Below are 22,712 nucleotides of genomic sequence, written 5' to 3' on the forward strand. Positions count from 1 at the left end.
CGCGTGCGCATAGCGCTGCGGGCGTGGGGCGTGCAGCTACGGGGCGCCGCGAGGGCCACGGGAGTGCGGCGCGCGAGGTGCGCGGCTACCGGGCGCCGCGAGGGTCATCGGAGTACGGCTCGCGAGGTGCGGATGCGCAGAATGCCGCAGGCGCGGGGCGCAGGGCGCGAGGCGCAAGGGTACCGAGCACCGCGAGGGTCACGGGAGAGCGGCGCGGTGCAGGCAAAGGGCCTCGGACTCTGCAGTCCCGCCTTACGAGTTTGTCCCCCGGATTTCAGCTCAGTCCGGATCCCCGTCCGCGCCCCCGCCTGGACCCCCCTGCTCACTCTCGCCCCTGAACCCCAGGACCCAGATCCACACCGAGCACCCCACTTCCCTGCAGACTTCCCCACGTGATGCCTCGCATCCGCGTCCCCTCGGCGCCCCTAAGTCCTGGAAAAATGTTTATTTGTGTAAGCAATGCAAGCGTGGGGGCGGGGTGGGGGGCGGGGCGGCCTCCTCCTCCTCCTCCTCCTCCGGTCACTTCTTTTTCTTCTTGGCCACTTTGAGTTTCTCCTCGATCAGCCGCTGACCTTGCCTCTTGATCTCGGCCCGCGAGGGCACGTAACTGTGGTCCACGTCGGCGAACTGGAAGGTCTCTGCAAGGAAGGAGGGGGAGGGCAGCTGCGCCCGCAGCCCCTCTGCCCCACCTGCGTCCCCAGATCCTGGGCTGTCCTCTGGCGCCCTTTCACGGCAGGGCCCGTTGTACCAACGACGTGTATTTCTTACTGTCTGGCGTCTGGGGTCTCGCACACCCGGGGAGAGAGACAGCCGAGAGTTCACCCAGTCCTTCCAGAGCCCACGCTCGACCGCTAATATCTACCCTATATGCCAAGCCTGAATCCCTCAGGGACAGGTGCCAGACAAGAGGGGGACAGCCCCGAGGCCCCACACGCGCCAGAATTATTAGAATGGGAGGGTCTTAAGCTGTGCGCCCTGCGCTTCCCACACAGACCCCCATAGGGGCCCTGGCCTAGGCACCCCCTGCCTGCCTACTGGCGCTGGTGCCTTCCCATCACCTCCATCAGTTAAAGTCCCGTGGGTACAGCTGACGCGGCCTCCCATTGCTTTAGCCCCCACTGTCCCTCCAGGCCACCCTGGTCAGATGCAGCAAGCGCCACCCCTAGCCCCTGCCTCTGCACGGCTCAGGCCGGCCGCCTGCCCCCGCCTCCCCTCCAGCTGCTGGGCCTCCTGTACCTATGACATCCTCCTCCGTCTCCTCAAAGCTGATCCTGGTGTTCTGCTTCTCCCTCAGGGTGGAGGACTCCAACACATCCCTCACCTTGGTGCTGACCTGCAGGGCACGGGGCCGGTGAGCCTTGGGGCAGGTGGGGCGTGCAGGCACCCCTGGCCCAGGGCTACCTCCTCTGTTTCGGCCAGCGTCTGCACTCGGTCAGCCAGGTACAGCAGCCTGCCCTCGCAGTACGCCAGCTTGCTGTACATGTCCAGGGTGGTCGAGGGCACTGCTTCCTTCTGTAGCGGGGAGGAACCAGTTGTCTCGCCCTGGCCCCTCCCAGGGACCCTCTGTGCTGGGGGCTCCTCCCGGCTCCGCTGGTACCTGGCCTGTGGGTAAGGGAATGCCAATCAGGCGGATGTAGAGGTTGTCGATGCCGGTCTGGATGGTCAGCAGCAGCTTCTGACTCTTGGTCATCTTGCTGTGAGCCAGCTGCAGCCGCTCTTCCTCCTCCTTCAGCATATCGTTCATTTTCTTCTCAACAGACTTAAAGCTGTTGAGGATGAGGGTGGGAGGTGGCGGACCGAGGGCACGGCAGCGGGGTCCTGAGCGAGTGTTGTGCTAATTCCGGCTCAAGAACTAAGACATGGGCGCGGGGAGCGCCCTTGCCAGGCCCTGAGGCAGCGGGTCTGCTCAGCTCCAAGCCTGGCAGTCAGTGCAGAGAGAGGCGGGACCCCCCATGTACCTGACGGAGCTGGGCGTCAGTGCAGAGAGAGGCGGGACCCCCCACGTACCTGACGGAGCTGGGCGTCTGGCGGAACTTGAGCGTGGCCTCCTCTATCTCCAGCTTCTTCATCAAGGCTTCCAGCTGCGCCCGCCTCTCCTCACAGTCCTCCATCTGCAGCTCCAGGTCCTCCTCCGTGCCGTTCTGAGCCAGGAACCGTCCAGCAATGTCCTGGCAGGGCCAGTGGGGCAAGCAGCAGCTGTGAGCCAGGGGGCAGCTGGTTCTTCTGGCTCCCGGTGGTCAGTAATGTCAACCACGCGATGTGTTGAAGGCCTGTGAGGCCCTCGGTGTGTGTTCTTGCATGCCACCCCTCACGACAGGCAGAGCGGGCAGACGACCCCAATGAAGAGCTGGAGAGACCACCACCAAGACCGAGTGGCTCTGAGTCGCTTGTCCAAGGGTGGACAAGCTTATGTCAGGACCATGGACAGGAGCTCAAGGTTTACTAATAATAATCCCAGAGCGGATTAAAGTAAAAGGGGGGTTAGGTGGAGAGGCAGCTGCTGTTGGTTTGGGAAGGGGAAGGAGTCGGAGGTGGAGGCCACCCCCTCGGGGTTTAATCCTCAAGTTCCCGTGGGCTCTGTGCGATCCTGGACCACAGCTCAGGCTTGCTGGCTGTGGCCCAGGGGCCGTCCACTTTGATCTGCGGGCTGCTGCCCTGTGTCTCCATTCACGTGAAGATGTCTGCAGAGCCTGGCCGGGCTCAGCTGGGCCTTGGGCTGGGGATGGGCCCTTCCCCCTGCCCCTCTGCCCACATCCAGGAGTCAGTAAGTAGTACCCAGAGGTGGGAGCACTGCACGGCAGTCTTGACCTTCTCCACCAGAGCAGTCACATTCGTTTGGTATTCAACGTCAGCCTTGGAGGCCTCTCTCTTCCTCACTGGGCGCAGCAGAGGGGAAGGACGGCCAGCATGCAGGGAGGGCGTGGGAGCTCTGTGCGGGCCATCAGATGCCCCCCATGTCCTCAGGGGAGGCCACCCAAGAGCTGGGTAGCCTTCAGAGTTGCCTGTATCTTAACTGGCTCCCTCCTCAGCCAGCCCTCGAGCGGCTCCATCCAGAGCAGGACCAGAAGTGGCTGGCATAGCGGGGCTTAGTGGAGCTTCTCAGAGGGGCTTGGGTTCCAGGGGGGCATTGCTGAGTGCATTTTACAGCTGAGAGGCGGGGTGCGGGGGTGGGGTTAGCCACACCTGGCCGAGAGCCCAGAGCCAGTAGCAGCACCCTGAAGCCAGTGCTGTGGCAATTGGTGTGTGCCTGTGCAGGGCCCACCAGGGAGGGCTCGGGGTTCATCGGTCTCCCTCACCCTGGCCACTGCAGGTGACACCCAGCCTCATGGTGACCGACCTCTCTGGACCTTGGCTGGGGCAGTGGGAGCTGAGCGCTTACCTTTCAGAGTTTCTGGACCCATCAGGTTGGAGGGGAAGTCCAAGTCCCGCCGGCCCTGGAGAGAGGGAGGAGGAGGTGTGGTGAGGGGCATCCTCTGCGGGGCTGAGGAGCGCTGGGCATCCCGGAGGGCAGTGCCCAGACGGGCCAGCTCACCCGGCGGTACTTCTCGCTCGTCTCCTTGGTGTGGATCTTGTCGATCAGCTTCTTCTGCTGGTTCAGCCGGTTCTCTCGTGCCCGGCGCTCCTCGATGAAGGTGGCCTCCCCTTGCCTCATGTTCATCTGGGGACACGGGGAAGGGGCGGGGGTCTGTCCCACTAAGGCCGTGTGGGGTGCTAAGCCAGTGTCTTCCTGATCTGGGATGCTGCACCTGTGTCCCCTCTCCTGGCCTCTGAGCCCTCCCTTGTATTACACTTCTCTCTGCCACCTCTGCCAGCTCCCCTTCAGGTCAGTTCAGTCCTCAGTCGTGTCTGACTCTCTGTGACTCCATGGACTGCAGCACGCCAGGCCTTCCTGTTCATCATCAACTCCCGGAGCTTGCTCAAACTCATGTCCACTGAGTTGGTGATGCCATCCAGCCATCTCATCTGTCACCCCCTTCTCCTGCCTTCAGTCTTTCCTAGCATCAGGGTCTTTTCCAGTGAGTCGGTTCTTTGCATCAGGTGGCCAAAGTATCAGAGCTTCAGCCTCAGCATCAGTCCTTCCAATGAATATTCACGATTGATTTCCTTTAGGATTGATTGGTGTGATTTTCTCGCAGTCCAGGGGACTCTCAAGAGTCTTCTCCAACACCACAGTTCATAAGCATCAATTCTTCGGCACTCAGCTTTCTTTATAGTCCAACTCTCACATCCATACATGACTACTGGAAAAACCATAGCTTTGACCAGATGGACCTTTGGCTCACATCCTTCTGCTCTGCCATCTTGTAGACCTTGCCAGCTCCCCTTAGAACTCACTAAAGTGGATTCCATGTGTCTAAACAAAAGCTCATCATCTTTCCCCAAACCACCTCTCTCCCAGCACATCCGGCTTTGGTGGCTAAATCTACTGTCCTTCCGTCCCCGCCTGCTCACACGTCCCGGACCCTGCGTTCTCCCTTGGCCTGCACATCTAACACCCTACCCCTCATCAGGGTGACTTCTTAAAGGCCTCGAGTTCATCTCCACCATGTGGAGCCTCGCCCATGTGACTAGCATCTCGACCCTGGTCCTCTGATCTCTGCAGTCAGAGCGTACCCGTTTGGGAACATGAATCTGATCCTTTGTCCCCTCCATCTCCTCTCAGGGCTCCAGGTTCCCCGGGGGCCACATGCTGCCCCACATGGGGGCTCCAGCCCCCATGGCTCCTTTTGGCCCTGTTAGACCCCAAGACTGTGTTGCCCAATCTCCACCCCCAGAACCCACTTGTGCACTGCCCCCCTGATCAGGTCCGCACCCCAGGGTGGCCCTGCTTCATGAAGAGGGGTACACAGGCTTTTCAGGGGCCTCAGCACAGACGGGGTGAAGGGGTGCCACCTGCCCTGGCCAGGCCAAATCTCTGTCTCCTCCGTCTACTTCCTGGATTCTGTGTCTGGTGGGACCCTGTCTGCCCAGACTCATGGGGGATGAGGAGAGCTGGCTGGCAGGGCAGCCACTGGACTCCTCCAGTGATGGCAAGGTGTGGGCAGGGGTGTCCAGGTGGGCCCTGGGCCAGACAGGTTTGCAAGACAGCCCTGCAGGGCCCCAGCCTGGGAGCTCACCTTGACCTCATCTGTAATCATCATGGCATCCTGGGACATGACTGTCATGTCCGACAGCTCCAAGCAGTAGTTGGTCACGAGATTCTGCAGCTTGTCCAGCTCTGTGGGGTATCCTGCCAGCTTCTGCAGCACAAGGGCAAGGGCAGGGGGGCAGAACACCTGATGGCCCAGGAGCTGTGGGCCCGTCCCAGGTTGGCTCCCCTGGCCCCTTCCTGATTCTCCTCTGTCCCCCAGAGTGGACCATGCCTGCTCTCCACTCCTCACCCCAGACTGTGTGAGCCCAGAGGACAAGTAGAGCCTGGCCTTTGGCCCCAGCAAGGCCCAAAGCAGGTTAAAGGAAGGTTTTGAGAGGGAAAACGGCCTCCTGCTGGGGGACTTCTCCCTGCCCAGGGCTAGAACCCAGAGACACTTCGTAAGAAGTTGTGATGGGGAGTCCGACTACCTGAGAGGTGCCCCTGGAGCCCCGGGAGGCTGACTGCTCTCTGAAGTGAAGTAGATGGTGTGGGGTCAGACGCAGGACTCAGGGCCAAGGCTAACCTGACCAGCTAGCGTGAGACCGTAGGAAAGCCACTTAACCTGAGTTTCCCCGTGTGTAACAGGTAATAATGGCTCTTTCAAGGGGTTGCTCTCAGGATGGATTGAGATGGTAGAATGATGTATTATTTAACACAGGGTCAGGTTCACAAATGTCCAAGACACCTTAGCTGTTAGTATTTTGTTGTTGATAACTATTATGTAGACTCTCTACTGTTTTTAAAAATTTATTTTTAAAGAATATATAGTATCTTTAATGTCTACTTTTTTGGGGGGAAGGGGTGTGCCACGTGGCATGTGGGATGTTAGTTCCCTGGCCAGGAATCGAACATGTGCCCCTGCATTGGGAGCACAGAGTCTTAACCTCTGGACTCCCAGAAAGTTGTTCTTTTATTTTAGTGGGCGTGGGGACTACCCTGGCGGTCCAGCGGTTGAGACTCCAGGCTTCCTCTGGAGGAGGCACCAGTTTGATCCCTAGTCCAGGAACTAAGAATGCAAATGCTGTGCCATGCAACCAAGAAAAAATTCAGGTGGCCACAGGAGGTATTGTTTTAATGCATATGTTCTAAAAATGCAAGAAGGGACCGCTGGGAGGATAGAATGCATCCAGATGAGAGAGGGGCCCTATCCTCCTTCCATCTTCTGGCCGTCTGGCCTGTGGCAGGTGCCTGGGCTCTGCTCTGTGGGGGCCTGGGGGGGGCCTCCAGTGAAGGGGGCTTGCCTCTTAGGAGGGCTCAAGGCCCCTGGGGCTTCCCTGTCTCCTCGGCAGGGAGCCTGGGGGCTGGCTTGGAAGAAGTGGGCAGCAAGCCCAGGCTGCTGGCCTGTGCAGAGGCAGCTAGCCCTGGATGATGTGAGGGGACTTCCTGAGGGTGCTGGATTCGTCTCTTGCCCCTGTGTGTGGGGGTGCCCTGCCCTGGAGGACCCCGCCCCCACGGAGATCCCAGTCCTGCACACGGCCTGGGGCCTGAGAGTCCCGCCCTTCAAGCGCGGTTAGGTTCCCTGGAACCAAGATGCGGCGGCAGGTGTTGGGATGCGGGGTGAGGGGGCTCACCTTTTTCAGGTGGTCCAGCAGGTCCATGTACAGGAAGTGGATATTTTGGCTTGTGGTGATCTTGATCGTCGTCTTTTCTATGTTGTTCTCCAGCTGACGGATGACCTGGGGTTGGGGGGTGGAGGGCACATTGAGAGTGCCTTGGGGACAGGCCACCTGGGAGCCCAGAGACTCACGGGGGCGGGGCTGGCCTCTCTTCCTAGGGGCGGGGTCTCACTTAGCCCCGCCCCACGCAGCCCCGCGCCGGCCGGCACATGAGCCCCGCCTCCCCAGGGCCCGCCCCCTGCTCAGCCCCGCCCCTCGGCCGCACCTGCTGCAGGCGCAGTTCTTCCTTGGTGGCCTCCGGCTGGCTCTTCAGGCCGGCCAGCTCCAGCTGCATACTCTCCAGCTTCCGCCCGCGCCGCCGCACCAAGTGGATCAGCACGTTGTGCACGTTCACGCGGTCGAAAACATACTTGCGCAGCTTCTCCCGCGCCACCTGCGCCGGGGAGGGCACGGCCCGCGAGTGGGTGCGCGGGGGGGTCACGGAGCACGTGGGAGCTCCGCAGGGACCCTGGGGCTGGGCGCTCTGCTCCCCACCGGCTCCACCTCCTAGAGTAGTTGGGGGGCACCGGCTGGGCGGGGCGGAGGGGCCGTCCCGCCGCCTACCTCCATGGTGCAGCGGCTGTTGGCCAGCCTCATGGGCACGTCCTTCCCACAGGCCCTGGAGATGGCCCACTGGTCGTACTGCGGAGCGGTGGCGGTGAGCTGGGGGCCCATCCCCTCTGCGTTCACCCGGCCGCAGGCCCCTCCAGGCCCTCTCCCCAGGCCCCTTCTGAGTAGCAAGACCCCAGCTCCTGGGGCCGCAAGGGGCAGAGCGCTGCAGGCCCCATCAGGTCATGCCCTCTCGGATGTGATGGGGTCCAGAGAGGGGGGTTCCCGTGTCTCCTCAGTGGCTGCCGTAGGGGGTAGCCCCAGAAAGGGCCCCGAGTTGGGTCCTGGCCCCACCCCCTAAGGTGGGTGGTGGGGTCAGCGTGGGGAAAGCAGGGGCCAGCTGTCCACTTGTGTTGGGGGTAGAGGCTATTACAGCGCGCACCCCACCCCTGCCCCCACCCCCCCCACCCCCCCCACCCCCCCTCGTCCCCAGCCATCAGGCAGCAGGATGGGCCCCGAGTCCACCTTCTTGGCCAAAGCCCACTCCTGGGACCTGCGGCGGATGTTGCTGCGCAGGAGAGCCAGCGTGGCCTTGTTCTTGACTGTCTTCTCCTTCACGGACTGGATCTGCAGCGCCCGACATTGCTCTGTGGGTGGGGGAGGGGCAGGGCAGTGGGATGTGGGCCGAGGGCTGGGCCTGGATTCCTGGTGGCCGAGGCTCCGGGCCGGGGAGGCCCGGAGTGGGGTCATGAGTTTGCTGTCTCTAAGCCCATGCAGCTTCCTTCCAGCCTGCATGGGGGCCCACTTCGCTGTCCAGCGGTGATCAGCGTTCAGGGGACAGTGTTGCTGGGTGGTGGGGTGGGTGGGGCAGGTGGAAGCCAGGATGGGCAGGCCTGTCATCACTCCCAGACGCTCCTGTCCCCTCTGGCTTTGGGCCCACTATACTCACAAATCTCTTTGAAGCCCCCAGCTTCTCCAGCCCCTCCCCATGGCAGACCCTTCCCATCCATCCTTCCAGCTCTGCTTGTGGGTGAGCAGTGGCCTGGCCCCTAGCCAGTTTGCCCTGGGCTGTCTCTGTGTTAGGACCAACAGTCCTGCACCTGGAGCCCCGAGTCACCCGGTGGCAGGCGTACCCTGGAGCCGAGTGATGGTCTTCAGCTCCTGGATCTGCTCCTCCATCTCTGCCTCATTGCGGATCTTCATGGCGGCCCTGGGGGTCCTCCAGGACCCCTCCGCACCTCCCGCCCTCTCTGTGCTGAGCCTGCTCCGCAGAACCTGTTTAGATTGTCCCTGGAATCCTGGCCCATTGTGACAGGGACCGAGGTTCTCAATGCCCAGGGAACCCAGGAATTCCCGGCCCTCCCTGGTGACCCCACCCTCTGCCCCCAGCCAGCCTGAGTTGTTCCCCCAGACGAGTCTCCCTGCTGCTCTCTGCCCAGGAGTGCTGCCCTGGTCAGTGTCGCTGTCTTCTTCAGGGTGACTTGTGGTGGCTTCACACTGCACCCTCCCCGTCCTCCCCACACCCCTAAGGTCCTCCATGGTGCCTCGAAAAACCGCCAACTTCTCACTGCCTACAGGGTCTCCATTCCCTCACCCCACCCCAAGTTCAAACCACACCCTGGGGACCTGGCTTGTGAGACCCCAACCTCAGTCCTCACTACCCCACATCTCTCAGTAACCTTCCCTGCTCGACCTCCACTTCCCTGGCGAAGTCCTGGATCTGGCTTTAGCTCTCACCTGCTCCAGAAATAAATTTGGCCTCCCGGGTGGCTCAGACAGTAAAGAATCCGCCTGCAACGCGGGAGACCTCGGTTCGATCCCTGGGTGGGGGATGATCCCCTGGAGGAGGGCATGGCAACCCACTCCAGTATTCTTGCCTGGAGAATCCCCATGGACAGAGGAGCCTGGTGGGCTACAGTCCATGGGGTTGCAAAGAGTTGGACACAACTGAGTGAGTTTCAACAACTTCAACTGACTACAGGAGGGGCCAGTGTCCTCCCTCTGCACCCTAGTCCAAGCCTGCCTTACAGCCACGTGGCTCAAGCCTGGGGTTCCAGGGGGTGCGCACTAGCTGGGGTACTTTTCCCAACCTGCATGAGTTTGCCAGGGCTGCGGAAACAGAGCACCACAGACCCGGCAGCTAAAACAGGAATTTACTGTCGTGCAACCTGGAGGCTGGCGGTCTGAGATCAAGGGCTGGCTTCTGCTGAGGCCTCTCCCCCAGGCTGGCAGATGCCGCATTCCTGCTGTGTCCTCATGGGGTCCTTACCCTGGACTCTCTGGGTCCTAATCTGCTCTGATAAGCACACCAGTCTGATGGGATGAGGGCCCACCCCCATTTAATTAATTTAGTTACCCCTTTAAAGAAGGCTGGGCACCAAAGAAAGCTTTCGAACTGTGGTGCTGGAGAAAACTCTTAAGAGTCCCTTGGACTGCAAGGAGATCAAACCCGTCAAGCCTAAAGGAAATCAACCCTGAATATTCACTGGAAGGACCGATGCTGAAGCTGAAGCTCCAATACCTGGGCAACCTGATGCAAAGAGCTGACTCATTAGAAAAGACCCTGATGCTGGGAAAGGTTGAGGGCAAGAGGAAAAGGGGGTGACAGAGGATGAGATGGGTGGATGGCATCACCAACTCATTGAACATGAGTTTGAGCAAACTGGGAGACGGTGAAGGACAGGGAGGCTTGGTGTGCTACAGTCCATGGTGTCGCAGAGTCGGACATGACTGAGCGACTGAACAACAACCCCTCCAAAGGCCCTGTCTCTAGATGCGGTCACATCCTGAGGTCCTGGGGGTCAGGGCCGCACACTGTGAACTTGGGGGAGACAATTCAGCCACGACAATGGCCTTCACCCATGTGCTGTTACAGTGTGCATCTTTTTCTGTGACCACTCACACAGACCCTTTTCCTTTCTGCTCACTCTCGGTTTTCAGTCCCATCTGAAACTCCAAGTTCATCCTCTGCCCTCCCTCAGAGCCCAGGTCTTACCCTCAGGAAGGACCTGCCGTGGGCACGGTCTACTCCTTCGCTGCCCCTCTTCTCCCAGGTGTGATGCAGAGCCTGTCCCCTGATACTGGCTCTCCTCTCTTCAGACAGAGATCATGGGGACACGTGGCTGCCTGGAGCAAGGCCACCCTCCTAGGTGCCTTTGCACCAGGCGTCCCTCCTGACTTAGTTCTAGCCAATGGAGTGAATGCAGGAGTGGTGAGTGAATCACTCTCCTCCCTCCCTTTCTCCTTCCTTTTCACAGGGGTGAAGACATGATGGCTGGAGCTGGTACAGCTGCCTGGCACCATGAGGAAGATTTGGAATGGGGGCCCTTACAGCATAGAGCACAGTAAAAGGAGCCTGGGTTCCTGACTCCCTGTTGGCCCCAGGCCACCCACTTGGACTTCTACATGAAAGAAAACGCAAACTCTAGCTGACTTACGCCACAGTTACCATCTTGCCTTCCTACACACAGATTCCTTGGTGCACATAAGTGTGCAATAGATGTTCTTTCGAGTGAGGGCCAGGCCAGCAGGGCGGGGCTGGGCCTGGAGCAGCGACGCCCTGGGAGGTGCACCTTCAGTGTTCTGGAGGAGCCTGATGGAAATGACGACGGCTCTGCCCAGGTTTCGGGTCATGTCTTCCGCTCCCTCTCCCTCTGTGGGCCGTGGCTGAGCTGGAGAGTCCTGCCCCCTCAGGAGCCTTCCTCCATGTGGACAGAGCTCCAGTCAGCTGGCTCTGGTCCCCTGCACCCCTCACTTCCTCCTCCCCCAGAGAGAAGTGACTTAATCTGATAGGTGGGCTGGAATGGTAGGTGGGTGGGAGTGGTCACTTCCGGCCCTCCTCTCCTGAGAGCAGGTGCTGTTTGGCTGCACACATCTGCTCTGTGCCTCCCCCGACCCCCAGCCCGCGTGGAGAGCACGTGGGGCCCGCCAGATGTCTAATTCTGGGGTTCAGATTCAGAAGTGCCCTGGTGCCTCCTCCCCTCAGCGGTGTGGTTCCAAGGAGACGTTTCTCTCATCTTCCTACTGCTGCGACATGTTCCCTGACTGCTTTAGAACTTAGGTGGGAAATAGGACAAGGTGTTTATTAGTTCCGCAGCCCCCAGGGGAACTGTCATCTGTGACTGGGGTGGGTGGGGGGTGCAGGGGCCAGAAAGGGAGTGTCAGCAGCAGAGTGCAGAAGCCCCCTCCCTGCTCCAGGGCTGTCCCCAAAGGTGCATGAGGCATGCTGGTCCTCTCCAGCGCTGTGTCCACCTGCAGGACAGCCATCCCAGAAACAGAGTCTCCTGGCTTGAGCTCCCGGGCAGCCAGGCTGGGCAGGAGCAGTCTGCACAGGTTCAACAGACCTGGTCATGCCTGTGTGCGGGGGCCACGGGTGTGGGGAGGGCCAACCTGGGGTGCAGAGGTGCCGAGAGCTGTGTTCTAGAATTGTCTGGCCCCAGGTCTTCTGTGCCCTGGCTGGAGCTCTCCTAGCTGCGCCGATCTATAGGAGGCAGAGAAGACAGCTAGAACCACACCCCAAAGCTGTTCCCAGTCCCTGTGCCCATTTTCTGGAGGCAAAAACTGAGGCTTGGAACAGGAAGGGTGCAGGCAGTGGAGGCCAGACCTGAGATCAGCCAGCCTGGTGTCCGATGCAGGGCCTTTCCATCCAGCCGCTCTTCTTGGGGTGTCTGCCTTCCTCCCTCTGCACTCATTCCCCCCGGGCCACCCACCCCCTCCTGCGTCTTCCTCCTGCATGCGGGCCCTCTCCTTCCCGCCCTGCCCCTCATGTGCATGTCGAGGGGACAGGCCTGTGCAGCCTACACCTTGGACCCGGGCTTGCTGCCTCCAATTCTGGGCACTGCAGCCTCGGTTCTGCGTCCTGCTGCCCTGGGGGCTCTCACCTGTGCCCATGTCTCTGGGGAGCTGCCCTGTCTCCAGGAAGAGCCAGAGGTTGCTGCATTTCTGCGACTCCACTCGGGTCACCCAGTAGCTGGCCACTGAGCCTGCGACTGGGGAGCAGGGGGCAGGGGTCAGGGGGACGGGCATGCCCAGAACCACAGCCACCCACCCCCAGTGGGAACCCACTTCTGCTGAAGAGCCAGCGGCAACTGAGGTGCACTTCAGGGGTCCCAGGCTGGAGTACCCACCCACAGCCAGCAGCACCTTCCACTGAAAGGGGTATGGAAGCTTCCTTTGAACCAGCATCTGCAGGCCGAAGGTTGCACCGGTGCCTGCCAAGAGCCACGGTCCCCATCAGCCAGCTTGTCCTCGGGGCCGGCCAGGGGACCACCGCGGCAGAGCCCGCGTGCCCGCAGCACCTTCCAGGCTCCCAGCACTGCGGGCTGGTGAGCTGGCGCCACTCGCTGGGGAGTCAGGGTGCGACCTCCTCACACCCGGCACCCAGCCTACCTGTGACAAAGGTGGAAACGCCCTTCACGAAAGCGTTCGACTGGCAAGCCGCGTACTCGCCTAGTCCCTGGGAGGGGGAAGGGGTTGAAGGCTCAGTTCCCTGCCCCTCCTGTCCCTCCCTAGGGCGCACTCCGGCCCCGGGGGAGGGGACCACTCATCGTGAGGCCCTGGGGGCCCAGCCACACCCCGCCTGCCCCCCTGCCCACCCAGGCAGGAGGCCTCCACTGCCACCGCAAGAGGGTCCCACACCTCTGTCCCTCTTCGCTTCCCTGATGAGGGTACTCCCACCAAGGCCCCCGCCCCGCTCAGGTCAGCTTCTGAGGTCGGGGCCCGCGTCCAGGCAGGCCTTCTCACCGGGTGCTTGCTGGCCACGGCGTCGTCCACCCGGGACAGGCCCAAGTTCACCATGGCTGGCGCGGCGGCGGGGAGCCGGCGGGCTGACCTACACCCGGCCGGCGGAGGGCGGGGCCGGATGGGAAGGGGCGGGGCGCTGGGCGGGGTCTGTGCAGGCCGGAGCGGAGGGGCGGGGCCGGAAAGAGGGAGGGCCGGCTGCAGAGGGGCGGGGCCCGCTCCGGCCGGGGCGGGGGGCGGGGCCAGCGCAGAGGGGGCGGGCCTGCGTGCGCTTCGGGCGCCGGGCTCCGCGGGCGGACGCAGGCAGCGGAGCGCGCTCCTCGCCGCGAGCCTGGCTTGGATCGCCTGCATTATCTCCAAGCTCTTAGAGACCTGATTACTGTTAGTAATTTGTTGGGATGGGCTTTGCTTAAGGGATTACCTATACTGAAGACGACCACGGAATATGAGGTGGCGTATCTAAAAATGGTTTAGTGAGTTAACTCCCCAAATACTGTGACCGCATACTTGGTGTTAGTCCTGTGCTCGGAGCTGGGGGTCCCACGGAGGAGTCAGAGCCCTTACCCCTGATAGAGCAGACAGGTAAACAGACCTGGGGGGAGGTCAGGAAGACAAAATGGGGGCGGGGATGGAGAGGGTCAAGCAGAGGACCCGCAACCACGTGGGCCTGAGCCCTGGCCTATTTGATAAGCTTCAGGAGGCCCAAGTGGCTGAATCTGAGGGTCAGGCAAGGGTTGGGCTGTAAGTTAGGGTCTCCGGCCACAGCCTTCTGTGCCTTGAAGCCTGGCGGGGGCTTCAGTTCTTCTGATTGCACTGGGAGGGCCCGGGCAAGGATGTCAGCGCCGTGGACACATGGCCTTCCTGCTTGGTTGGGAGCCAGCCTTCCAGGAGAGCGTCTGCTAAGGTTCAGAGGGTGTTTCAGTGATGAAACAGGCAGGGGTGCTGTGGGCTGCATTTGGAGGCTGCACTGGTAGGCTTTGGCACTGGGTTGGTGGTGCCAGTGAAAGGTTGCGGTGGTGAGCCGTGTGCTACGCCAGGACTGGTGACCTCCAGAGGAGAGGATTTCGATCCAGGGCCAGAGACAAGGCTTGACTACTGGGAGCTTTTCATGTAGCAAAGTTTTATTAAAGGGTAATAGAGATACACTCTTGACAAGAGAATTCCAGAAAAACATCTACTTCTGCTTTGTTGACTATGCCAAAGCCTTTGACTGTGTGGATCACAATAAACTATGGAAAATTCTGAAAGAGATGGGAATACCAGACCACCTGACCTGCCTCTTGAGAAACCTGTATGCAGGTCAGGAAGCAACAGAACTGTTGGTGGCCAGGGTCCCCAGCTGACCACCAGCCTCCCAGATGCCTGATGGGAGAAAACGATAGTGAAAGACAAAAACATCATCCCAACCTTCACATTGACCTTGTTCATTATTTTTTCAAGCAGGATTTCCTGAAAAACACCTGAGAGATGAAGACTAAGTGAGCGAGACAGCAGAAAAAAGCAGATGCTAGAAGCAGACCCATTGGGCTTCCCTGGGGGCTTAGTCAGTAAAGAGACTGCCTGCAATGCAGGAGACCCAGGTTCAATCCCTGTGTTGGAAAGATCCCCTGGAGAAGGAAACAGCAACCCACTCCAGTATTCTTGTCTGGAAAATCCCATGGGGAGAGGAGCCTGGCGGGCTAAGGTCCATGGGGTCACAGAGTCGGACATGACTTAGCATCTAACACCAAACCACCATTCCCATCTTGAGGCTCCACCCTCATGACCTAATCACCTCCCAAAGGCCCCACCCCTCAGTCCCATCACATCAGGGCTTAGGGTGTCAGCTGCAATGCAGGAGACCTGGGTTCGATCCCTGGGTCGGGAAGATCCCCTAGAAAAGGGAACAACTACCCACTCCAGTATTCTGGCCTGGAGAATCCCATGGACTATACCAACTCTGGGTCACGACTGAGTGACTTTCAGACGTATAGGTCCAATGACTACCCTGGTGATGGTAGAGAATCTGCCTGCAATGCAGGAGACCCGGGTTGGATCTCTGAATCCGGAAGATCCCCTGGAGAAGGGAGTAGAACCCACTCCAATAATCTGGCCTGGAGGATTCCATGGACTGTATAGTCCATTGGGTCTCAAAGAGTCAGACAGGGCTAAGTTACTTTCACTTTATGGCTTTTTACTTTTTTATTTTAATGATTTTATTGAAATATAGTTGATTTACAGTGTTATGTTAATTACTGCTCTACAAAAAGTGATTCCGTTTTATATATTTATGTGTGTGTATCAGTTCAGTTCAGTTGCTCAGGCGTGTCCGACTCTTTGTGACCCCATGGACTGCAGCACACCAGGCCTCCCTGTCCATCACCAATTCCCAGAGCTTACTCAAACTCATGTCCATTGAGTCCGTGATGCCATCCAGCCATCTCATCCTCTGTCGTCCCCTTCTCCTCTCGCCTTCAATCTTTCCCAGCATCAGGGTCTTTTCTAATGAGTCAGTTCTTCACATCAGGTGGCCAAAGAATTAGAACTCCATATATATATATATAATATATATATATTATATATATATATATATACACACACACTTTTTTTCAATTTAAACTTTTTATTTTCTATTGGGGTATAGCCAATTAACAATGTTGAGACGGTTTCAGATGAGCAGGGGCACTCAGCCCTACACATACATGTACTGTGCTCCCCCAGACCCTGCCCCATCCAGGTGGCCACGTGATACAGAGCAGAGCTCCCTGTGCTGCACAACAGGACCTTGTGGGTTATTGTCCGCAGAGGACTTTAGTTGTGGGGGCAGGTACTCAGACACTCAGACTGCAGCATAGGCTGTGGAAACACCTAGGATTACTCTGCTTACATCTGACCATCAGATGGGCAACACCAAAATCAGACTGATTATATTCTTTGCAGCCAAAGATGGAGAAGCTCTATACAGTCAGCAAAAACAAGATCGCGAGCTGACTGTGGCTCAGATCATGAACTCCTTATTGACAAATTCAGACTGAAATTGAAGAAACTGGAGAAAATACTACACCATTCAGGTATGACCTAAATCAAATCCCTTATGACTATACAGTGGAAGTGAGAAATAGATTTAAGGGACTAGATCTGACAGACAGAGTGCCTGATAAACTATGGATGGAGGTTTGTGACATGGAGGAGACAGGGATCAAGACCATCCCCATGGAAAAGAAATGCAAAAAGGCAAAATGGCTGTCTGAGGAGGCCTTACAAATAGCTGGAAAAAGAAGGGAAGCAAAAAGCAAAGGAGAAAAAGAAAGATATACCCATTTGAATGCAGAGTTCCAAAGAACAGCAAGGAGAAAGAAGAAAGCCTTCCTCAGCGATCAGTGAAAAGATATAGAGGAAAACAATAGAATGGGAAAGACTAGAGATCTCTTCAAGAAAATTAGAGATGCCAAGGGAACATTTCATGCAAAGATGGGCTCAATAAAGGACAGAAACGGTATGGACCTAACAGAAGCAGAAGATATTAAGAAGAGGTGGCAAGAATACACAGAAGAACTGTACAAGAAAGATCTTCATGACCCAGATAAACACGATGGTGTGATCACTCCCCTAGAGCCAGACATCCTGGAATGTGAAGTCAAGTGGGCCTTAGGAAGCATCACTACAAACAAAGCTAGTGGAGGTGATGGAATTCCAGTTGAGCTATTTCAAATCCTGCAAGATAATGCTGTGAAAGTGCTGCACTCAATATGCCAGCAAATTTGGAAAACTCAGCAGTGGCCACAGGACTGGAAAAGGTCAGTTTTCATTCCAATCCCAAAGAAAGGCAATGCCAAAGAATGCTCAAATTACCGCACAGTTGCACTTATCTCACACGCTAGTAAAGTAATGCTCAAAATTCTCCAAGCCAGGCTTCAGCAATACGTGAACCGTGAACTTCCAGATGTTCACGCTGGTTTTAGAAAAGGCAGAGGAACCAGAGATCAAATTGCCAACATCCGCTGGATCATGGAAAAAGCAAGAGAATTCCAGAAAAACATCTATTCTGCTTTATTGACTATGCCAAAGCCTTTGACTGTGTGGATCACAATCAACTGTGGAAAATTCTGGAAGAGATGGGCATACCAGACCACCTGACTTGCCTCTTGAAAAAGCTATATGCAGGTCAGGAAGCAACAGTTGGAACTGGATATGGAACAACAGACTGGTTCCAAACAGGAAAAGGAATACGTCAAGGCTGTATATTGTCACCCTGCTTATTTAACTTATATGCAGAGTACATCATGAGAAATGCTGGGCTGGATGAAGCACAAGCTGGAATCAAGATTGCTGGGAGAAATATCAATAACCTCAGATATGCAAATGACACCACCCTTATGGCAGAAAGTGAAAAGGAACTAAAAAGCCTCTTGATGAAAGTGAAAGTGGAGAGTGAAAAAGTTGGCTTAAATATTCAGCTCAGTATTCAGAAAATGAAGATCATGGCATCCAGTCCCATTACTTCATGGCAAATAGATGGAGAAACAGTGGAAATGGTGGCTGAGTTTATTTTTCTGGGCTCTAAAATCACTGTAGATGGTGATTGCAGCCATGAAATTAAAAGACGCTTACTCCTTGGAAGGAAAGTTATGACCAACCTAGACAGCATATCAAAAATAGAGACATTACTTTGTCAACAAAGGTCTGTCTAGTCAAGGCTATGGTTTTTCCAGTGGTCATGTATGGATGTGAGAGTTGGACTATAAGGAAAGCTGAGAGCTGAAGAATTGATGCTTTTGAACTGTAGTGTTGGAGAAGACTCTTGAGAGTCCCTTGGACTGCAAGGAGATCCAACCAGTCCATCCTAAAGGAGATCAGTCCTGGGTGTTCATTGGAAGGACTGATGTTGAAGCTGAAACTCTAATATTTTGGCCACCTGATGGGAAGAGCTGACTCATTTGAAAAGACCCTGATGCTGGGAAAGATTGAGGGCAGGAGGAGAAGGGGACGACAGAGGATGAGATGGTTGGATTGCATCACCAACTCAATGGACATGGGTTTGGGTGGACTCTGGGAGTTGGTGATGGACAGGGAGGCCTGGCGTGCTGTGGTTCATGGGGTCACAAAGAGTCGTACATGACTGAGCGACTGAACTAAACACTGCTTAACGGCGTGAGAACCATATTTGAAACTGTGTTACATTTTCACAAAACATTATAAACTCTAAAGATGAAACTATAAAAAAGGCAGTTAAAGAACATCTGTGTAACACAAGATAGTGACCATCATTAAAACTAAATCTCTGTACAGTCCTGCAAAAAAAAAAAAATGCAACCGCACAAATCATGAAAAATAGAAACCTCACATTTCTTGTAAGTGAAAAACCCCAAAGTCCACCAAAGATCTCTCTCGAGCCTCTGTCTTAAGACTTCCTGGAGAACTAAGAAGGACTGTGGAAAGGAGAGGAGATGGACAAGTGCCCTAAGACTGAGCTGAAATAGGTCCAGAACTCCAACAACGGTCACAGACCAGCCGCCAAGACAGGACCACAGGGCAGCTTGGGGCTCAGCTGCGACTTCAGAAAGGCATCACTTTTGGGAAGGAGGAGCATTAGAAAGGGGCTGGGTGCCTTTCCACACTGGGTAGTGGAGTAAAATAAACACCTGTAAATGTAGGATCCTTCAGGACAAAAGAGAGCCAAACTTCACACACACACCAGTACCCAGATGCCACCCATTAAGGAGAGTCCATTAAGGAGACGTTCTATACAGTCAGCAAAAACAAGAGTGGGAGCTGACTGTAGCTCAGATCATGAACTCCTAATTGCAAGATTCAGACTTAAATTGAAGAAACTAGGGAAAACCACAATACCACTCAGGTATGACCTAAGTCAAATCCCTTATGGTTGTACAGTGGAAATGACAAATAGATTCAAGGGATTAAATCTGATAGACAGAGTGTCTGAAGAACTATGGATGAAAGTTCATGACATTGTACAAGAGGCAGTGTCAACACCATCCCCAAGAAAAACAAATGAAAAAAGGCAAAATGGTCATCTGAGGAGGCCTTCCAAATAGCTGGGAAAAGAAGAGAAGCTAAAGGCAAAGGAGAAAAGGAAAGATATAAGCATCCGAATGCAGACTTCCTAAAAATAGCAAGGAGAGATAAGAAGCCTTCCTCAGTGATCAATGCAAAGAAATAGAGGAAAACAATAGAATGGGAAAGACTAGAGATCTCTTCAAGAAAAGTAGAGACACCAAAGGAACATTTCATGCAAAGATGGGCTCAATAAAGGACAGAAACGGTATGGACCTAACAGAAGCAGAAGATATTAAGAAGAGGTGGCAGGAATACACAGAACTATACAAAAAAGATCTTAATGACCCAGATAACCACGATGGTGTAATCACTCCCCTAGAGCCAGACATCCTGGAATGTGAAGTCAAGTGGGCCTTAGGAAGCATCACTATGAACAAAGCTAGTGGAGGTGATGGAATTCCAGTTGAGCTATTTCAAATCCTGCAAGATGATGCTGTGAAAGTGCTGCACTCAATATGCCAGCAAATTTGGAAAACTCAGCAGTGGCCACAGGACTGGAAAAGGTCAGTTTTCATTCCAATCCCAAAGAAAGGCAAGGCCAAAGAATGCTCAAACTACTGCACAATTGCACTCATCTTGCACACTAGCAAAGTAATGCTAAACATTCTGCAAGCTAGCCTTCAACAGTATGTGAAATGAGAACTTTCAGATGTTCAAGCTGAATTTAGAAAAGGCAGAGGAACCAGAGATCAACTTGCCAACATCCACTGGATCACAGAAAAAGCAAGAGAATTCCAGAAAAGCATCTACTTCTGCTTTCTTGACTACACCAAAGCCTTTGACTGTGTGGATCACAACAAACTGGAAAATTCTTCAAGAGATGGGAATACCAGACCGCCTTACCTGCTCCCTGAGAAATCTGTATGCAGGTCAAGAAGCCACAGTTCCGAGTCGGATATGGAGCAACACACTGGTTCCAAATTGGGAAAGGAGTACATCAAGGCTGTATATTGTCACGCTGCTTATTTAACTTATATGCAGAGTACATCATGTGAAATGCTGGGCTCAGTGAAGCAAAAGCTGGAATCACAATTGCCAAGAGAAATATCAATAACTGCAGATATGCAGATGACACTACCTTTATGGCAGAAAGCGAAGAGGAACTAAAGAGCCTCTTGATCAAAGTGAAAGAGGAAAGTGAAAAAGCTGGCTTAAAACTCAACATTCAAAAAATGAAGGTCATGGCATCCAGTCCCATCACCTCGTGGCAAATAGATGGGGAAACAATGGTAACAGTGAGAGACTTCATGTTGGGGGATTCCAAAATCATTGCAGATGGTGACTGCAGCCAGGAAATTAAAAGATACTTGCTCCTTGGAAGAGAAACTATGACCAACCTAGACAGCATATTAAAAAGCAGAAACATTGCTTTGCCAACAAAGGTCCGTCTAGTCAAAGCTGTGGTTTCTCCAATAGTCATGTATGGATGTGAGAGTTGGACCATAAAGAAAGCTGAGCACCAAAGAATTGATGATTTTGAACTGTGGTGTTGGAAAAGACTCTTGAGAGTCCCTTGGACTGCAAGGAGATCAAGCCAGTCAGTCCTAGAGGAAATCAGTCCTGAATATTCATTGGAAGGACTGATGCTGAAGTTGAAGCTCCTATACTTCAGCCACCTGATGTAAAGAACTGACTCACTGGAAAAGACCCTGATTCTGGGAAAGATTGAAAGCAGGAGGGGAAGGCGACAGCAGAGGATGAGGTTGGGTGGCATCACCGACTCGATGGATATGAGCTTGAGCAAGCTCTGGGAGTTGGTGATGGACAGGGAGGCCTGGTGTGCTGCGATTCATGGGGTCACAAAGAGTCGGACACGACTGAGCAACTGAACTAACTGAACTGAACTGAGAGAGAGTCCTCTGCATATGGATGCATATGAATTAGGAATCTTGAAAGTCATCGAAACTGCCAATCCCACTCAGGAAATGAATAGACTTAAGGAGTATATCAGAGAAGGCAATGGCATCCCACTCCAGTACTCTTGCCTGGAAAACCCCATGGACAGAGGAGCCTGGAAGGCCACAGTCCATGGGGTCGCTGAGGGTCGGACACGAATGAGCGACTTCACTTTCACTTTTCACTTTCATGCATTGGAGAAGGAAATGGCAACCCACTCCAGTGTTCTTGCCTGGAGAATCCCAGGGATGGGGGAGCCTGGTGGGCTGCTGTCTATGGGGTCACACAGAGTCGGACACGACTGAAGTGACTTAGCAGTAGCAGGAGTATATACTTTGCTCTTAGAAGAAGAAATCAAGAAAAGAATGAAAACATTTCTTCTAATGGAAATCCCACCGTGGGGAGAGGAGGGTATGTGGAAAGCAATAACTATTACGTGAAACTCCAGACTGAACTAAATATGCCAAAGCATTGAAGGACATTAGAAGAACATCTTGAAATATGTTTTTTTAATTAACTAAGAGCAGAAATGAACAAAAAACAGGAAAGAATTCAGTAAGAGCTAATTGTTGTCAGGAAAGAAATTGACTCTCAGACTTTACCGATAAAGGAAAATTCTTTAGGGTCTCCAGGCAAATGACCAAATTACTTTCAAGGGTGAGAACAAGCTGGCATCGAACTTCCAAAGGCAAAGTGCAAACAGAAATGCACTTGTGGCAGGAGAGATGCGCACGCCCTCTCAGTAGAGGTGGGCCTAAGGGCTCACTGTGGGTGGGCGTAAAGTGAAAGCGTGAGTCACTCAGTCGCGTCTGACTCTTTGCAACCCCATCGAACCTGGGTCAAAGCACCACAGTTCAAAATCATCAATCATCAATTTCAGGCAGATTCTGTACCGTCTGTGCCACCAGGGAAGCCCCTGATGTGGGTAAAGAAGTCCTAAAATGTCTAAGGCGGGTCATGAGGGTTTATGTATTAATTTTACAGGCTTCACAGGTGGCGGTAGTGGCAAAGAACCCAGCTGCCAACACGAGAGATGTAAGAGACGTGGGTTCAATCCCTGAGTGGGGAAGATCTCCTGAAGGAGGGCATGGCAACCCACTCAGTCTTCTTGCCTGGGGAATCCCATGGACAGATGAGCCTGGTGGGTTACGGTCCACAGGGTCACAAAGAGTCGGAGACAACTGAAGCAAATTCACCGCATGCGCATAGAATTGTATGCCTTGATAACAGAGAGGAAAACACGCACAGAACTGACTGTCTAGCCACAAGCACAGCATCAGTGAGCCCCACAAAGTAGAAACATTGCAAACTTACCTGACCAAATGACAATAAAACAAGGACTTTAAATTTTTTCCTATTTTAGAAAATACTCTTGGATGAAACAAAAATGCAAAGTGAAATCACAGAATTTATTTATAATAAATATTATTAAAATATCACATGAAACAGGGTCAGAAGAGACGTCAAAGCCTTAAACACACCCTTAAAAATAAAAGATTGAAAGTAATGTATTAGATTCCCAATTCTCACAGCTGGACTGGGGATTCCCCGTGCTCCAGGGGTTGAGAATCCACCTTCCAATGCGGGGGATGTGGCTTCCATCCCTGGTCAGAGAACTAAGATCCCACCTTCAGTGGAGCAGCTTCCCAGGTGGCTCAGGGGTAAAGAACCTGCCTGCCAATGCA

At 54.8% G+C, this 22,712-nt stretch overlaps 2 protein-coding genes and 1 long non-coding RNA gene across 15 annotated transcripts; 1 reads left to right on the forward strand and 2 right to left on the reverse strand.

Annotated features, from left to right (window-relative positions):
- Positions 1-143: 143 nt before the first annotated feature.
- On the forward strand, positions 144-10,767 carry LOC147362251 (uncharacterized). Its single transcript, XR_015136064.1, has 2 exons — positions 144-452; positions 10,593-10,767. It is a non-coding gene; the product is annotated as an uncharacterized LOC147362251 (long non-coding RNA).
- CCDC183 (coiled-coil domain containing 183) lies at positions 431-8,589 on the reverse strand. 8 transcript variants are annotated; one of them, XR_015136048.1, is made up of 14 exons: positions 8,469-8,589; positions 7,861-7,982; positions 7,351-7,428; positions 7,013-7,180; positions 6,703-6,807; positions 5,118-5,240; positions 3,533-3,658; positions 3,380-3,434; positions 2,776-2,929; positions 2,008-2,168; positions 1,598-1,766; positions 1,402-1,512; positions 1,237-1,333; positions 431-638 (listed from the first exon to the last, which is right to left on the reverse strand). XR_015136048.1 is itself a non-coding variant. In XM_086324121.1 (14 exons), exons 1-14 carry the CDS (start codon positions 8,536-8,538, stop codon positions 520-522), a joined length of 1,605 nt encoding a protein of 534 aa, XP_086180247.1. In that variant the 5' UTR covers positions 8,539-8,589; the 3' UTR covers positions 431-519. The 8 variants fall into 8 exon arrangements, 3 of the variants coding, with proteins under 3 accessions (XP_086180247.1, XP_086180248.1, XP_086180249.1); XM_086324121.1 differs by having other exon boundaries at positions 2,776-2,876; XR_015136047.1 differs by lacking the exon at positions 2,776-2,929.
- Positions 10,768-11,396: 629 nt separating the features above from the next.
- Positions 11,397-13,180, reverse strand: TMEM141 (transmembrane protein 141). Of its 6 annotated transcripts, none has more exons than XR_015136055.1 (5): positions 13,078-13,180; positions 12,724-12,790; positions 12,400-12,545; positions 12,216-12,323; positions 11,397-11,815 (listed from the first exon to the last, which is right to left on the reverse strand). XR_015136055.1 is itself a non-coding variant. In XM_086324170.1 (5 exons), exons 1-5 carry the CDS (start codon positions 13,129-13,131, stop codon positions 11,802-11,804), a joined length of 327 nt encoding a protein of 108 aa, XP_086180296.1. In that variant the 5' UTR covers positions 13,132-13,180; the 3' UTR covers positions 11,397-11,801. The 6 variants fall into 6 exon arrangements, 4 of the variants coding, with proteins under 4 accessions (XP_086180296.1, XP_086180295.1, XP_086180298.1 ...); XR_015136054.1 differs by having other exon boundaries at positions 12,973-13,180; XM_086324170.1 differs by having other exon boundaries at positions 12,462-12,545.
- Between the last annotated feature and the right edge of the window lie 9,532 nt (positions 13,181-22,712).

This window comes from Bos grunniens, chromosome 11 (genome assembly GCF_055505025.1).
Source record: "Bos grunniens cultivar Pamir isolate PY7600 chromosome 11, Bosgru_T2T1.0, whole genome shotgun sequence".
In the NCBI taxonomy this organism is placed as follows: Eukaryota; Metazoa; Chordata; class Mammalia; order Artiodactyla; family Bovidae; genus Bos; species Bos grunniens.

Bases quoted from the DNA above. Each gene is read 5' to 3' on its own strand.
- CCDC183 (XM_086324122.1), bottom strand. From the start codon at position 8,235: ATGACAGGCCTGCCCATCCTGGCTTCCACCTGCCCCACCCACCCCACC. The intron at 5,241-6,702 runs GTGAGCCCCCTC...CTTGTGCTGCAG, and splicing joins TGCTGGACCACCTGAAAAAG to AAGCTGGCAGGATACCCCAC. The intron at 639-1,236 runs GTACAGGAGGCC...CCTTCCTTGCAG, and splicing joins GACGGAGGAGGATGTCATAG to AGACCTTCCAGTTCGCCGAC.
- TMEM141 (XM_086324169.1), bottom strand. From the start codon at position 13,131: ATGGTGAACTTGGGCCTGTCCCGGGTGGACGACGCCGTGGCCAGCAAG. The intron at 12,546-12,723 runs GTAGGCTGGGTG...GGCTCTTGGCAG, and splicing joins CGTTTCCACCTTTGTCACAG to GCACCGGTGCAACCTTCGGC. The intron at 12,324-12,461 runs GTGGGTACTCCA...CCTGCTCCCCAG, and splicing joins GAAGGTGCTGCTGGCTGTGG to TCGCAGGCTCAGTGGCCAGC.